Source organism: Squalius cephalus (assembly GCF_949319135.1).
Source record: "Squalius cephalus genome assembly, chromosome: 16".
NCBI lineage: Eukaryota > Metazoa > Chordata > Actinopteri > Cypriniformes > Leuciscidae > Squalius > Squalius cephalus.
Window position 1 is genome coordinate 25359635 of NC_137137.1, and position 17720 is coordinate 25377354.

At 36.4% G+C, this 17720-nt stretch overlaps 2 protein-coding genes across 3 annotated transcripts in view; both read left to right on the forward strand.

The window, feature by feature from the left end:
- Positions 1-9626, forward strand: part of LOC307173956 (dematin-like) — a 61190-nt gene extending 51564 nt beyond the window's left edge. Inside the window, exons 7-17 of the mRNA XM_079897561.1 lie at positions 369-507; positions 598-642; positions 737-886; positions 1213-1349; positions 2387-2492; positions 3301-3350; positions 3455-3503; positions 4116-4123; positions 6148-6213; positions 6347-6427; positions 6515-9626. Of these exons, the coding sequence (XP_079753687.1) occupies positions 369-507; positions 598-642; positions 737-886; positions 1213-1349; positions 2387-2492; positions 3301-3350; positions 3455-3503; positions 4116-4123; positions 6148-6213; positions 6347-6427; positions 6515-6628 (945 nt within the window). The 3' untranslated portion in view covers positions 6629-9626. The remainder of the gene's footprint in view (positions 1-368; positions 508-597; positions 643-736; positions 887-1212; positions 1350-2386; positions 2493-3300; positions 3351-3454; positions 3504-4115; positions 4124-6147; positions 6214-6346; positions 6428-6514) is intronic.
- A 296-nt stretch (positions 9627-9922) lies between these two features.
- The window catches only part of LOC307174044 (actin filament-associated protein 1-like 2), an 85304-nt gene continuing 77506 nt past the window's right edge, over positions 9923-17720 (forward strand). Inside the window, exon 1 of one of the 2 annotated variants that reach the window (XM_079897694.1) lies at positions 9923-10172. In XM_079897694.1, coding sequence (XP_079753820.1) covers positions 10157-10172 — 16 coding nt within the window. In that variant the 5' untranslated portion in view covers positions 9923-10156. The remainder of the gene's footprint in view (positions 10173-17720) is intronic. The other variant, XM_079897695.1, reaches the window with a different exon arrangement.

A 17720-nucleotide genomic window follows, 5' to 3' on the forward strand; every position in this document is an offset into this window, starting at 1 on the left:
AGTTGGAATTCAGCCCGCAAGACACCAGTGCCACCACTTGGCATGTAGATTCAATAGAAGTTACATTTTTAATAATTGAATTTTTTTATTACTTTTTTGACAGAATTTTAATATGCTCAAGGTGTTCCTAAATACTTATACCACACATATAAATCAAACAAAATATGATTTTTTTTTTTTTTTAATTAAAAACACAGCTGAAAACATCAGATTTGTTCTTTTTAAAAACTTAAATATTGAAGCAATAAACCACCAGTAGCCTTGCAGCAGATATTTGACCATGTTCAAAGATCAAACTATATTATGATCTGCTTTAGAGTCTCTCTGCATGATTCTTAATCACACAGCCCTTCTACGTATAATTGTAGAACAGTCTATCAAAGGACGTGCGGGATTGGTCAGAGCCGAAGTCATCGGGCAGCTCTTCTCCTGCCTCAACGCAGCTGAGTAAAAGCATCACCGTCAGCACAAAAGTCCCACACCAGCAACAGCACTTCCACAGGCCAGGTTCGGTATTACAGCCCCTCACAAACACAGCAATGAAACCTCAGGGAACATCACACACTAAAACTAAACAACTGTCATTTTTCCTTCCAGACAACGGAAGCAACATGTTCAAGAAGCCGCCTATATATAAACAAGGTACGAAATATCAGTTCTGCTCTTATGTCAGATTCAAAGTAAATTATTTTTTTGAGCATATTGAGCATATGTATGTGTATTTGAATGGATGTAGATGTCTCATCAGCTGTCCCGCACTCTAAACACATGGAGGATTTAATCATCGAGTCATCGAAGTTTCCTGCCGCCCAGCCTCCAGACCCCAACCTGCCCTCTAAGATAGAGACAGAATACTGGCCCTGTCCACCCTCACTAGCTGTTATAGGTAATACACTCTCACACTATCTCATTTTTTTTGGTTCTTTTAAGGAATTGTTGGAGAAACACCAACTGCAGTTCAGTTAGCCCTATAAAGCTTACTGTATTATATTTGATACGCAAATTTCTACGGCCTCTAAATTATCAACATGATCAAAATGTTGTACGCAATATTCTACATGCCTTCTGTCTATACATTGATATTTTAGAACACTAACAGTACATGCAAATGTAAGTAGTATTTGGTATCGGGACAGTTTTATGATGTGGTAGTATTCGTTCATCTACTCGTTCTTACACTCTTCATCCCGTATTTTTGTGTTTGTGCAACAGAGACAGAGCGGAGAAAGAATGTGGCATCCAAGACAGCTGAGGGAGAGGAGGGTGAGGAGGATGATAAGTATGATGACAATGATCTGTCTGAAGACATGTGGAGACTTCGGAAAATGCAGAAGCAAGAGCTCAACAAGGTGTAAAATTATCTGTAAAATTTTCTCTTTTTTTAAACTTTTTAGTCCTGCAGTATTACAGTTAAACTATTTTAAATGGCTTTTTTCTAATTCTTTTCATATTTATTTGTTTATAAATATATACTTTTGTTCCGCAAGTTTGCATTAAATCAATTAAAACAATTCAATTTAAATCAGCGAAACACAAAAGTCAACAAAGGTGACAAAGACATTTATAAGGTTTCATAGAAAATCTATTTAAAATAGATGCTGTTCTTTTTAACTTTCCATTTTATCAAAGAATCCTGAAAAAAATGTTTCACATTTTGATTTGCCACAAAAACATAAAGTAGCACAACAGTTTTCAACATTGAGAATAATAATAAGTTAGCGTATTAGAATAATTTCTGAAGGATCGTGCGACACTGAAGACTGCTGAAAATTCAGCTTTGCCATCACAGGAATAAATTACATTTTAAATTACATTAAAGTAAAAAACATTTCATTTAAATTGTAATAATATTTTATTATATTGCCGTTTATACTGAGCATAAGAGAATTAAAAATATTAAAAAGTCTTACCGACCCCAAAAGTTTGAAAGGTAGTATCATACATGTAGTCTTTATGTCCTATTTGTATACTTAAAAAAATATTTCACACTACAAACTCATCAGAAAGGTCATTCAAAATTTAGGTAATCTTTAAAATTAATAGTGACCAGCCACACCACCTAAAATACACACCTTATACACTCATTTAAATCTTAACTTTCTTTCCTGTATTAACAGTTCTTCTTAAACCTTATTTTCTTTGGAAACTGAGTCTAAAAGATTATTGGGTTGGTTCTTATTTGTAAGATCTTTTGTCTCAGTCGACCTTCAAGTAAAAGCCATAGTTGGTTTCAAATGAAGGACAAATCTTTAGGGATTCTTGCATTTCCTGTCGAAACAGGGAGCCATGCTGATCAATTCAGTCTCTCAGCCTGAGTATATTGTTTCAGTTTCCATCTCACCCCCCAAACTCCTTCTTCATCTCTCACTCTCTCTCTTTGCCACAGATTCAGTCTAATCTAGGAAAATTGATACTTAAGGAGGAGATCGAGAGATCGGCCCCTGTCCACAGGAAAACGCGGTCTCTGCCCGACAGGACACCCATGCATCTGGGTATATTTGAATGTGTGTGTATGTGTGTGTTCCTTATTTCCCTATCTTTAAAGGGACAAAATGTCCCCACAAAGATAGGCAATATCTGAAATCCTTGTCCTTGCGGGGATATTTATACTCCCCATGAGGAAAACAGCTTATAAATCACATAAATCATAAGTGATATTTTTGAAAATGTAAAAATGCAAGTTGGGTAAGTGGGGAGGTGTAGGGTTAGGGTTAGGGGATAGAATATACTGTTTGTACAGTATAAAAATTATTGTGACAACGGAATATACCCATAAAACATGAATACCGTGTGTGTGTGTGTGTGTGTGTGTGTGTGTGTGTGTGTGTGTGTGTGTGTGTGTGTGTGTGTGTGTGTGTGTGTGTGTGTGTGACACTTAAGGAAGAACAGAACAATGATACGTAGAGATAAGCAGCATTACTAACAGCAGCTGTTGTATCTAGTGGAAATCTGAGTCAGTCTTTCCACCTACAGTCAGAGCTTATGCATTACAAACCAATGATCTGAATCAGATTAGAGTTTATAGGTCTCTATGGGAAAGGTCAGAGTCTATAGAACTCTTTTCGAACAATTTCATTATTGCATTACACTCTGAATTCTGTCACTGAAAATGGTTGTGATTCCAGTTAAAAGGTTGACCTTGTAGTGACCCCTTCTGGTTGAAGAAATGCACTGCATCCACATGATACACATCCCTAATGGAAAAAATGTTGGCTTCAGCAACAATACTTTTTATATGATGAGTATTTGGATGATATTTGTCCCAGTCCATTAACATGTTTCTTCTTTTCTTTTACACAGCCTCCAAATCCCCCTCATTTCCTTCCTACACTAAGACTGGGCTTACTAGGGTGAGAAAATAAAATCTGATTTGTTATGTTAGCTTTAATTAATTACCATTAAGGAGCCATCCTTAATTACACTGATATAATTGTCTTGTGTTTATGTGTTACAGCTGCAGTCTGCTGAATTCTCGTCTTCAAACAGTGATAAAGGGAGTCTAAGTAAGTTCTGGGATTACAATTTCTATTCTATTCTTTTGTAAGAGTATTTTTTGTCTTTTTTTTTGTCATGTTTATTTACACTTCAATCAGAGTGCCAGTATCAAGAGGCATAATTCTATTCTAACCTATCCTATTATATTATATGATATGATATTATATTATATTATATTATAAATCGTTGAGAAATTTAGAGTGCCTGAATTGAGATTTATATTTCTATTCTATTCTAAATAGCAGAGCATTTTTTCCCAGTATTACGAGCACTGGTTTCTATATATTGTATTATTATTTATTTATTTTATTATATATTATTATTTTAATATTATATTTTATACAATATATTATATTAAGAGTCATCATTTTATTCTGTTTTAAATAGTAGAGTAATTTTTATCATGTTTATTTACACTTTAATTAGAGTGCATGGAGTCATTATTCGATTCTATCCTATTGTATTCTATTCTGCTTTGTTGTAATCTATTCTCAACTTTTTTTAAAGAAATAGAAATTAAACTGAATTGAATAGGAGAAATCTTTGTCATGTTTTTATACCTCTTGCTCATTGTTTTATCATTTCTCTCTCTCTCTCTCTCTCTCTCTCTCTCTTCACAGATTTCCAGGTATGTAATAACTTGCATTAAAATAAAGTGCCACCAAATAAATGTACATTCTTAACAGCTAAAACAGACCAAATTACAGGTTAAGTTAGTTCATTTAGCAGACATTTTCATTTAAACCAGCTTGAAATAAGGAAAACTGCAAAACAAGCTGTTCATTGAAAATTGACAATAGCAGTATCGGCATTTCTGATATATATATTTTTTTGAACTTATATTTTTATTTAGAGCCACTGCTATACAGTATGGCATTGGGTTTTAACATGTTAGTCCATCATGTTAGCATTTCTGATATTTTGAAAGATTTTAGTGAATCAATCTACAACCCCAAATCAGAAAAAGTTGGGACACTGTACAAATTGTGAGTAAAAAAGGAATGGAATAATTTACAAATCTCATAAACTTATATTTTATTCACAATAGAATATAGATAACATATCAAATGTTGAAAGTGAGACATTTTGAAATGTCATGCCAAATATTGGCTCATTTTGGATTTCATGAGAGCTACACATTCCAAAAAAGTTGGGACAAGTAGCAATAAGAGGCCGGAAAAGTTAAATGTACATATAAGGAACAACTGGAGGACCAATTTGCAACTTATTAGGTCAATTGGCAACATGATTGGGTATAAAAAGAGCCTCTCAGAGTGCCAGTGTCTCTCAGAAGTCAAGATGGGCAGAGGATCACCAATTCCCCCAATGCTGCGGTGAAAAATAGTGGAGCAATATCAGAAAGGAGTTTCTCAGAGAAAAATTGCAAAGAGTTTGAAGTTATCATCATCTACAGTGCATAATATCATTCAAAGATTCAGAGAATCTGGAACAATCTCTGTGCGTAAGGGTCAAGGCTGGAAAACCATACTGGATGCCTGTGATCTTCGGGTCCTTAGATGGCACTGCATCACATACAGGAATGCTACTGTAATGGAAATCACAACATGGGCTCAGGAATACTTCCAGAAAACATTGTTGGTGAACACAATCCACCGTGCCATTGGCCGTTGCCGGCTAAAACTCTATGGGTCAAAAAAGAAGCCATATCTAAACAGGATCTAGAAGCGCAGGCGTTTTCTCTGGGCCATGGCTCATTTAAAATGGACTGTGGCAAAGTGGAAAACTGTTCTGTGGTCAGACGAATCAAAATTTGAAGTTCTTTTAGGAAAACTGGGACACCATGTCATCCGGACTAAAGAGGACAAGGACAACCCAAGTTGTTATCAGCGCTCAGTTCAGAAGCCTGCATCTCTGATGGTATGGGGTTGCATGAGTGCGTGTGGCATGGGCAGCTTACACATCTGGAAAGGCACCATCAATGCTGAAAGGTATATCCAAGTTCTAGAACAACATATGCTCCCATCCAGATGTCGTCTCTTTCAGGGAAGACCTTGCATTTTCCAACATGACAATGCCAGACCATATACTGCATCAATTACAATATCATGGCTGCGTAGAAGAAGGATCCTGGTACTGAAATGGCCAGCCTGCAGTCCAGATCTTTCACCCATAGAAACATTTGGTGCATCATAAAGAGGAAGATGCGGCAAAGAAGACCTAAGACAGTTGAGCAACTAGAAGCCTGTATTAGACAAGAATGGGACAACATTCCTATTCCTAAACTTGAGCAACTTGTCTCCTCAGTCCCCAGACGTTTGCAGACTGATATAAAAAGAATAGGGGATGCCACACAGTGGTAAACATGGCCTTGTCCCAACTTTTTTTGAAATAAAAAAAAGGACTATTTTTCCCTTAAAATGATACATTTTCTCAGTTTAAACATTTGATATGTCATCTATGTTGTATTCTGAATAAAATATTGAAATTTGACTCTTCCACATCATTGCATTCTGTTTTTATTCACAATTTGTACAGTGTCCCAACTTTTTCTGATTTGGGGTTGTATTTGCAACCTTCAGTCTCAGCAGATTTTTATTTTTATTTTTACAATTTACAATCAGACTTTTTTTTGTAATAATTGCACAAATCACAGTTGTGGATAGGCTTACAGTGGTCTTCTCTCTTTTATAGAATGGAGATACCCAAAGCAGAAGGATAGACAGAGGGAATTCACTCCCTAGTATGCTGGAACAAAAGGTAAAAATGCCAACTAATCAAGAGTGTTTGGTATTCATCAGAGCTCTTGTACGTATTGTTGCTAAGTGACTGCTTGCTCATGGTCAAAGTTCATTAATTATGTGTTTGCGCTATCTATGTGTTCGTTTGGCAGATTTACCCACATGAGATGCTCATTGTGACCCACAGAGGCAGAAACAAACTCCCACCTGGTGTAGACAGGACAAGATTGGAGGTAAACATTGTTTTTGCTCATTATTCAACCTCATTATTTAACTGTTCTGTTGGGAACAAAGGTTGACCATTGAACCTCTCTCTCCAGAGGCACCTGTCAACTGAGGAATTCCAGAATGTCTTTGGAATGTCCATTGAGGAATTTGACCGGCTCTCCCTTTGGAAGAGGAACGACCTGAAAAAGAAAGTCTCTCTCTTCTAATAGTAGAGAAATGCGTTCTTTTACAAACACTGTCACACATCTGCACTTCCACTTGTGAAAACAGTACAAGCGATGTAAGTTAAGGAAAGATGAGGAATGTGATATAAGGAATGTGATTATGGAGCCAGCAAAAAAAAAAAATCAGTTATCCTTATCGTTTGATAAGCCCCATATCTGATTGCATCTAACAATCATGTCTGAGTCATTGATGTTGCCTCTTTTTCTAGTTGCAGCTACTATGTCAGGTCTTCACTGAGGTTCCTCTCTGTGTGCTTTATAAAGCTGAAATGATACACACAGACATGAAAGCTAGCAGTACACATGAAGCCAATATGAGTCGCACTAGTTATTTGAGTAGACCAAATTCAGAAGTTCAGATGGACCAGCAGGAACCTGTGAGTTTCATTCACTATAAAGTCACTGCCACACTTTTCAGCCTTTATGTGCTAAGCATGAATTACCTAACCTTCAGAATATGGGTCAGTGACATAACGCTCATTTTGCCCCCCAAATGTATTTGTTTATTAAAATACATAAAAAATGTGATTCATACATGCAGTAACTTCAATACTCCTCTTCTATGATGAGCATGTTTTTTGGGGAGCATACAGTAAAAATGTCAGGGTGATACGACTGTACCGATATAATGAAGTAAAATTAAAAGAATGAAATACTTAACATGGAAATCTGAAGTAGTTTTGCATAATCTTTTATTATTATTTATTAGAAAGATATCCAATATTTGAACAAAACTGCTTTACTGTTTATCAATATTTAAAAAAACTTTTGTCTGCTAAATTAAAGTCCAACCACCACGCAGAAAAAACATAAAACAGGAAATGATATTATAGAGGTTGATGAGATTCTTAAAATTTGTATGATGCGGTAAGGTTAGTTCAGGTTGCAAAATGTCATGTGGTGCGACTTCCCAAAATCGTCATTATTTTTATGAATGAATAAATCATGATATTTCTACAATTAATTCATAATATTTGTAAGAATTATGACATTTTTAGTCAATAAATTTACATTAAACATTTTTAAAAGCCATATAAAAACCATGTATCAACCATAAAACCATTTACCGTACCATTTATCATACTTTATAGTCTTATTTGTCATTGACCCATATTTTTTTTAAATGTCTGAATATTTGAATTAAGCAAAGCAGCTTATGTTGATAGTTCGGAAATTAGTACAATGTATACTAGGGACTAGAGATGCACATATTGCACACCCTCATTTTTTACAACTTAACACAAACAATTTAATACCAGTGCAAATACCAGCAGTACGATATACAAATATAGCAACAATTCCCATGGCAACAGCGGATGATACAGAGTGAGAGTTTGCTGTTCCAAAGAGAGCTACTGTACATTAGTGAGAGTTTACTAAATATTGGGTATGAGACGTATGAATCCTGCATGGCAAATGTATCCTGCTTTTCTTCAATGATGATGCATTGTGAATTGTGAGTGTGATCAATACTTCTCCTCTTCCACAAGATGTATTGATCGAACAGTTTCACTCGCTCCCTCTATTCTTACATCTTTCTTCGCTCCTTCTTCCCCATTTTGCTGCTATTGCCTTGTAAAGCACTTTTACTGTTTTGGTTCTATCCTCTTTTGTTCTTTATGGGTGGAGTTTTTTTTTTTTTTTTTAAACAGTTCTCCTGTTTTATAGGATAAGGATAGGTTAGGAAATAAAGAGACGTTATACACGTCATACGTTAACACCTGATGGATGCTACTTGCCAGATGGTTTGATTTTGCAACGATGGTTTGATTTTGTAACCCGGGTTTTTGCTTTCTGTGTATTTACATTATTTAACTGGCTCCCTTTCAGTTCATGGGTGTGAATTTGAATTGAATTGGTCACGACTCACACAATGCTAAATTGGAAAAACAGGAAGATGAATTTACTGAAGTGCAATTTTGAAAAAATCAACACATTCACACAGCAGAGATGTTTTTTATTAGTCCACATTTTGCAACAAAGTATACATAATTATGTTAATGAATTAACTATATATTAATTATAATTATATGAAAAAAAGTTAACAAATCTAAAAATCTGAATGGCACAGATTCCTGTAGTTCATATATTGTTCTTGCCCACTTCTAATGACATATTATGTGTTGATTTCTGAGCACATGAAATTACTATGCTTTTATTACTCCAATGACCAAATGAAGTGCTTAGATAGAGTGCATGCTTTTTGCCTAGAGTTTGTACCTACAGAATGGAAATGTAATAAGAACAAAAAAATCACTAAAAAGCAACACATATCAACTTGAGAATGTAGAAGTACAAAAATAGACAGTCCACATTCAGTTTTTTAGAAGCACTGCTCAAAAGGAAATATGTGAGAGCTATTCTTAGCTTTTTGCCTATTAACAAACCAATGGTATTATGATAACGTATTTTATGTGAACACCATCTGACACCTGATTTATGCTTCACAATACTCAATAATCATGAAATTTTGCTACTTAGCAATCTTTTTTTTTTTCAATGACAGCTTAAAGTTGTGTTTTTCTGGTCTGAAAGTATTTGTGGCTTCAGAAGTCAGGCCATCTTTATGAAATACTTATTGCTAGGAATATTTTGCTGTAAGGCACTCATACTTCATCCTAAAGCACTTGATTCACTCATATACACTTAAAAGGTTGAATGTTTTCACAGTGCAAAGAGAAAATAAGCTCTTTTTAACCACATGTAGGCCTACATGCATCGGACAGTTTTCATGTGAAAATTGTCCCAAATATTAACATAGCATTGATCTTTCTCTACTTCATGAATAGTGTTTTTCTTCTTTTCCTTTTTTTTTATGTGAACGTGTGATGAATGAAAAAATAAAATGGATTTAGTAAAGTGAGTGTACATTGTTGTGATTTTATCAGTGGTATTGTTGTTTTATTATTTTGATTTGTAAGTGGCTTACTAATGATTTTAACAGATCATTTGAATTAATATTCAGTTCAATAAAGCTTATGATTTTAACAACGTTTTGTGTCTGGTTTTTGGCAGTAATCTTAACATAGCTGTGGATTTATCCATGCTAAAGTGAAGAGACGTAAAGTTTTGGGAGCGAACCTAATGTTTCTCTTTAAATTAAATTAACATTTACTTCCTCGCATTGATAAATCATTTACTGTTCACTGGTAGCTAATCATATACAGGTTGTTTTGTAATTTCCACTATTGTCCGCATTGATCGAACAGTAAAAGTCATTAGGTGGCGCTGTTGAGCTACTGTACATGAGCGGATTTCAGACGCACAGCTGGAGGCGGAGAGTTCAGTGATAGAGATGTGGAGTGGATGTTGACAATGTAGCCGCTTGTTCCGACAGTTTTGCTGTTATCTTCGTTTGACTGCCGCCTCACCCGCAACTCTCCCTTGATTCACTTCGAAATTGCACTTAAATTCACTTTGACTTCGTTTACACATCCAGGAACAGACTCAGCGATGAACTCTGGAAGCGACCGAGAACATTTCACTTGGACGCTTTGATCATTTCCAGCGATGGACAAGCAAAAAGGTATTTCACTGTTGTCACGTCAGTCTGTCTGTGGTGTGTATAAGAGTCTGAGTGCTTTAACTGTGAAAGCTTCATATTGGCCACATCAGATCCACATATCATTCAGACATGTATTTTCCATATGAAACAACTTTTTTTTTGGTGTTACTGTAACTGGGGAGTCAGTTGGCGTGCAGAGGCATTGACACTGCATTTGAGATATCGAGCAAGATCCTAAATTGCTTACTGTCCGTGGATAATACCACTAGTTAGTAATAATCACTAATTATGCTAGTAATCATATTAAATAGTTTTAATCTAAGACCTCTTATCAAGTCAGGTTAAGTCACCCTTATTTATATAGCTCTTTTTACAATACAGAAAAGATTGCAACAAAGTTTGTTTGGCTGTACTGCAGCTCTAGAAGAAAAGAGTGTCTTTGTCCAACTTAAGTAGCCTAAGTTCGGTGTTGATTTATTTCCGTTGTAAAAGTCATAGTTAGGCTATTAATTTAGTAAATTTACCTATACAACAGTTTGTCACACAAGTCAGCAGCAGAAGTCACAAGTCTGTGTCCAGTATCATTAAATATATATTTTTTTAATGCAGTTAAATCTTAATCTTAAGTGCCTAAATGTCTTGGTCAAATGAATCCGTCCCACTGGGATTCAAACCAACAACCTTTCCACTACCATCTGCAAAACTACACCACCAGTGCAAACAGTCATCCATTTCGGAACACATCTCAGCAGCTCTTTCAAAGCTCAGAGAGGTGTTGAATTTTTAATTGTTGATTTCTCGTAATTGCAGTTAGTGTTGTTGTAGTCGTGCAGATTTGATCATTGTTCTGGAATGTCACTAATAGTCCTACAGCTTCCCCCATCAGTCATGCCGCCATGAATGAAATCTCAGGAGAGGAGTGAGTTTCTTGGTTTGTTTAAGTAAAGGTCAGAGAGCTGTGCTAATTTCACCGGCGGCGGCGTAGTGTGAAGTCTGACAGGAGCAAATGAGCTTCTCCACCTCCTTCTGTGCTCCTTTCTGCTTCTGAAAAAGAAAGAAAAAATGTGCTGGGGAAAAAACTGACATCATAGATGTAATGTTCAGCTTCTATGCAATATTTTCCTGACATTTTCTATAGTGAAATTGTTTAGGCTGGAGTTGGAAGATATATAAAATATATATATATATATATATATAAATATTGAAAATGATAGATGTTGCTGATATAAAAGTAAATAACTTCCTCAGTTCATAGTAAATTTTCTGATCAATTTAATGTAAATATATTTGTTATAGGCTATAAGATCTTAAGACAGATTTAAATGTCAGTTACAAGAACAGTGTTGGATTTGATCATTTTAAATAATTTTAGTGAATCAGTTCAATCTTTTTCAGTAAATATATATATATACATACATATATATATAAAAAAAAAATTTTAATGGTTGAAGGGGCATTCACACAGCCAGTAAATTGCAACAACGAACCTGAACCCAACTGTTGACTGTTGGATTGTAGCCATGTCTGATAACTTGACAAAGTTGAGAAAAGTTCTATTTTATGCAAATGAGCTGCGACTACCAATGGGAGTACAAACAGTGGAGGTCGATCAATATGATAGCACAAGTAAATTCTTGCAGTTAATCATTTTCTAATTTTATGTAAGAATATGTCACACTGTAATGTGTAAAGTTAAAATTGCAGGAAATAAAGTTACAATTACAAGTCTCAACCTTTTTATTTTGTTTTGACTAGGAAATGACTACCTTACCAAAGGTTGGTGGTTGGTAAGATTCTTTAAAATGTTTTTGAAAGAAGTCTTGTGCTCTTAAATCTCTTATTAAGACTGCATTTATTTATTTATTTATTTATTTATTTATTTATTTAAATATTATAAAATATTAATATTGTGAATTGTTATTGCAATTCAAAATATCTGAATTTTCTGCAGCCATTAGAGCCAAAACAAATCTTACTGACCCCAAAGTTTGAATAGTAGTATATGTAAATATTACTGCTTATTGTTATTTTGGTGCATATACATTTGGTGCATAAAAGCCTAATTATGCATTTTAGACTTATCTAGTGAAAACTACTGAGGAAAAAGCTTTGATTTTAAAAAGATTTTAGCTTTTTTGGTTAAACACGTTTTTAGCCGTTTTTAGAACAAATACATAAATATATAATGATATATCTCATTTAGCCTGGTCATGCAGTTTTTTTCCCCAACAAGCTTTTTTCCTCTTCCCTGTTCTGTCACTATCGGTCAAAACAAGAATGTGACCTCCCACACACACACACAGGCGTAATTTGCCATTGGGACATGTTCCCACTCACCACCACTTTTTGCCAAAATCGATTTTGTACTTACCATTTTTTTTTAAATCCACTGAAAAAAATTGTGTGGAAGGATTACAACGCAAAGGAAAATCCCAATCTGACATGTTACACAATGTAATACATGTAACACAAAATACATTTGGGGCGACAAGACTGGCCTGATCTATAAAACACATATCGGGATTTATAAACAATAAACATCAAAAGTATGTTTGTACAAAAGCAAAACATCAAAAGTAAATAAGCACACAAATTACATGAAATCATTAGATTACATGAAAATTATGTTTAGGTAAAATAAATAACAGTATATAAACATATATAAATGGATGTGCTGCTTTTATAATACTTTTCCCATGACATGCTACATTTTAAAGGTTTAATGACAGGGCAAGGATTGATTAGCTGTAAAAATATAGTTCTATATTGCAGAAATCCCAGTCTGAGTGCAAAGAAATATTTTTACTTGAATAATGTTGCTGCGTACTTGACTTAGAAGATGGCTTTAGCAACATATGCATTTCCGGACTCGCTCAGTGGTCGGCTGGTTCAAATAACTGCAATAACTCTACTGTATATGCCTACTGTACAACCACTGCACACAGAGAGGCTGCTCACTGCAGAGACAATGGGCGGAGCTTGACGTCCAGCTCCCCCTCTCGGGGGATAGTATAGTGCGCGCATGCAGCCAAATTTTTCAGCCTGGGTGCAAGACTGAGGCTGAGCCGGTGTGATTGAGGACCAAGATGGAGCCTGACGTAGCCAAAGGGGTAGAGGAACGAAGCACAAGTGAAGGCACAGAAGTATGTGGCATAGGCAGAGTAGAGGTCTGCTACCTGACCCGAGCCCGACGGGTCCCGAAAAACTCACGGGTTCGAGTCGGGTTCAGGTTTGTAACTTAGAAAAACTATATCGGTTATACATACATGTAGTTTGCGTGCCGTGTGCTTGGCTGCTTGCTGAGTTGTGATCATAATTATATGAGCATGCGAGAGAGAAAGTACGTGCGCAGTTTCAGCCGTCCTCCTCTGATTGCTGTGTTGTGACTGAAATAGTGCGCACCGGAGCACATGCGCAAAACTGTTTTGTAAAATTATATATGCATAATTTTTATTTTGTCATATATCATTTTACAAAACTGTTTTGCGCATGTGCTCCCACGCACACTATTCCGTTCACAACACCACAATCAGAGGAGGACAGCTGAAACATGCACGTACTTTCTCTCTCGCGTGCTCATATAATTACGATCACAACACAGCAAGCAGCCAAGCACACGGCATGCAAACTATATATATGTATAGCCTACAGTATATAGTTTTTCTAAGTTACCGTTCAGTCACAACCCCGCAATCAGAGGACGGCGCTGAATCCGTCAACTCTTGATGCTGTTGTGCAACTGCGTGAACTTTGTTTTGAAGTTTAATGTTTGAATTCCAAGGGAAAATTGGTTACTGTTTCAACTTTTCAACCACATCAAAATTTCATATTAAGTCTGTGCTTTTTCTCTTTTTTTTCTTGTGTGCTGACTGATGAGGGGGCCACTGTGCCTTGGTGAAACAGTGTTTGTACATGTAGTTTATTTTTTTAATTATAGTTGCAAGCAATCATAAAAACAGACCTCGGGTTCAGCTCGGGCTTAAAATATAACCGTAATGTTCGGGTCGGGTCAGGTTAGATGATTTCGGGTACAGGCCGGGTTCGGGCTTAAGTTTAAAGCCCGTGCAGACCTCTAAGGCAGAGTAACATCTGACCAAGGTGTACCTGGAGGGACGAGGGTGCCCGGTGGAGCCCGGTGGAGCCGTGAGGACGATGGTCCCAGGTGGAGCCACGGGGAGGGAGGAACCGACTGGTCGACGAGCCGAGGTGGAGTGATATATGCATTTAAGGGCTAAAAAAGTGGATTTAGCATGATATGTCCCCTTTAAAGGGGACCTATTATGCCAACTTTTACAAGATGTAATATAAGTCTCAGGTGTCCCCAGAATGTGTCTGTAAAGTTTCAGCTCAAAATATCACATAGATCATTTATAATACAGTGAGGAAAATAAGTATTTGAACACCCTGCTATTTTGCAAGTTCTCCCACTTAGAAATCATGGAGGGGTCTGAAATTGTCATTGTAGGTGCATGTCCACTGTGAGAGACATAATCTAAAAAAAAATCCAGAAATCACAATGTATGATGTTTTAACTATTTATTTGTATGATACAGCTGCAAATAAGTATTTGAACACCTGAGAAAATCAATGTTAATATTTGGTACAGTAGCCTTTGTTTGCAATTACAGAGGTCAAACGTTTCCTGTAGTTTTTCACCAGGTTTGCACACACTGCAATTTTGGCCCACTCCTCCACACAGATCTTCTCTAGATCAGTCAGGTTTCTGGGCTGTCGCTGAGAAACACGGAGTTTGAGCTCCCTCCAAAGATTCTCTATTGGGTTTAGGTCTGGAGACTGGATAGGCCATGCCAGAACCTTGATATGCTTTTTACAGAGCCACTCCTTGGTTATCCTGGCTGTGTGCTTCGGGTCATTGTCATGTTGGAAGACCCAGCCTCGACCCATCTTCAATGCTCTAACTGAGGGAAGGAGGTTGTTCCCCAAAATCTCGCAATACATGGCCCCGATCATCCTCTCCTTAATACAGTGCAGTCGCCCTGTCCCATGTGCAGAAAAACACCCCCAAAGCATGATGCTTCACAGTAGGGATGGTGTTCTTGGGATGGTACTCATCATTCTTCTTCCTCCAAACACGTTTAGTGGAATTATGACCAAAAAGTTATATTTTGGTCTCATCTGACCACATGACTTTCTCCCATGACTCCTCTGGATCATCCAAATGGTCATTGGCAAACTTAAGACGGGCCTTGACATGTGCTGGTTTAAGCAGGGGAACCTTCCGTGCCATGCATGATTTCAAACCATGACGTCTTAGTGTATTACCAACAGTAACCTTGGAAACGGTGGTCCCAGCTCTTTTCAGGTCATTGACCAGCTCCTCCCGTGTAGTTCTGGGCTGATTTCTCACCTTTCTTAGGATCATTGAGACCCCACGAGGTGAGATCTTGCATGGAGCCCCAGTCCGAGGGAGATTGACAGTCATGTTTAGCTTCTTCCATTTTCTAATGATTGCTCCAACAGTGGACCTTTTTTCACCAAGCTGCTTGGCAATTTCCCCGTAGCCCTTTCCAGCCTTGTGGAGGTGTAAAATTTTGTCTCTAGTGTCTTTGGACAGCTCTTTGGTCTTGGCCATGTTAGTAGTTGGATTCTTACTGATTGTATGGGGTGGACAGGTGTCTTTATGCAGCTAACGACCTCAAACAGGTGCATCTAATTTAGGATAATAAATGGAGTGGAGGTGGACATTTTAAAGGCAGATTAACAGGTCTTTGAGGGTCAGAATTCTAGCTGATAGACAGGTGTTCAAATACTTATTTGCAGCTGTATCATACAAATAAATAGTTTAAAAATCATATATTGTGATTTCTGGATTTTTTTTTTTTAGATTATGTCTCTCACAGTGGACATGCACCTACGATGACAATTTCAGACCCCTCCATGATTTCCAAGTGGGAGAACTTGCAAAATAGCAGGGTGTTCAAATACTTTTTTTCCTCACTTGTATGTTGTAAATGTTAATTTGTTTAGTGGAAGGAAAAAGCACACTCACAGAAAGCTGGCTGTAAGACAGCACGTCCCGTGAGTATTAAACTATTGTGCTTAAACTCTCAAATACACACAAGGTTATGTACGAGTGCGAGTGCATTGTTTGAGCAGAAAAAAAACCCATAATTTACTACTTTATTTACAAAATATTAATCTCCGATACACGTTTACAAGAGTACCACGATGCATTCATGTTGTGTTGACGCGAGAGCAGACGTTGTTGCGTGAACGCTCGTTGGAGATTAATACTTTGTAAATAAAGTGGTAAATAATGTTTTTGTTTGCGCAAACAAAGAACTCACGTCGCTTCATAAAATTAAGGTTAAACCACTGGAGTCATATGGATTTCTTTAATGATGCCTTTTCTACCTTGTTATTTTATTTACCTCAGAAAAGCCATTCAGTGACCATAAATGTGGAAAAATAACTCTGGAGAGGGGCAACAAACATAATTATAACTTGGACTGGACAGGGGTGGGAATTACAGTTACAAGTTACAATAGATCACCCTCAGTGTAATCTGTCAAAATGATTGTTGGCTTTAGATTTTTCTGTCACTGCTAAAAAATAATTCGGTCAATGTGACCTCTGGTTGTGACACCTTTTAATCCCACTGAGAACTAGCATACTACCATGGACATCTGCTTGAGATTTCATTCATTTTTCTTTTCAGACAGACTTTCTATTGTGTCAGACAAAAGAGTCAACTGTCAACAAGTGGTCAAATCAGTTGACCAGAGGTTATAAACCCTTTTGAAGCATTTTGTCCAGGAATGCAAAATGTCTATCTGTGTCCTCAGCAACACAAACACACAAAGTGGGTGTTTGAAGCATTTCCGAAATGTTGATGACGCCCATGTGCCTCGGGGCATTAGTTTTGCTAATGAATCATATGCAGAGGGTGGTCTCACCCCCTCAAAGAACGTGACTTAGAAGTGGTTGTGTATTTACATTAATATGAATGCAGCCACTGTTGCGTGAGAACATATGATGAAGGACTTTTATTTCATATTGATTAACAAAAAAATCAGTAGAATGCAAAACTTTTTGGTAATGTAAAGATGTATTTGGTTGAAAATGAATTTATACTGTAATATCAATATAAAGAGACTTACAAGCAAATGCTCAAAGTTTAACTTGCAGAATTAAACTATTTTTTTCTTTTGGGTTAGGTTATGGAGAGGGAAGGTTAAATATAGAGATAATGAAATAATGAGTTCAAGTGTATAGTAATTTACCTTGTCAAACAGTTCATGTAGGTTTATATGAAATGGATATAAAAATGTTCAGCATCACTTTCTATAATGTAAAGTATCACTTAGACTTTTTAGTGTGCACAGACAGTAGATTACCACAGAAAATATTTTGGCCTTGTCCGAAGGTTTGTGAAAACTTGTTGGAAAAAAATGTTGACAATTAAGCATTTACAAAGTCTAAGTTGCAGTATAAGCCATTTTGCTTCCACTACATTATTGTTATTTTAAATTATCTATACATTATCTATACATTATAAATTATAAATTATCATTCAATTTACAGCACAGATTAAGTTGCATTTCCTGG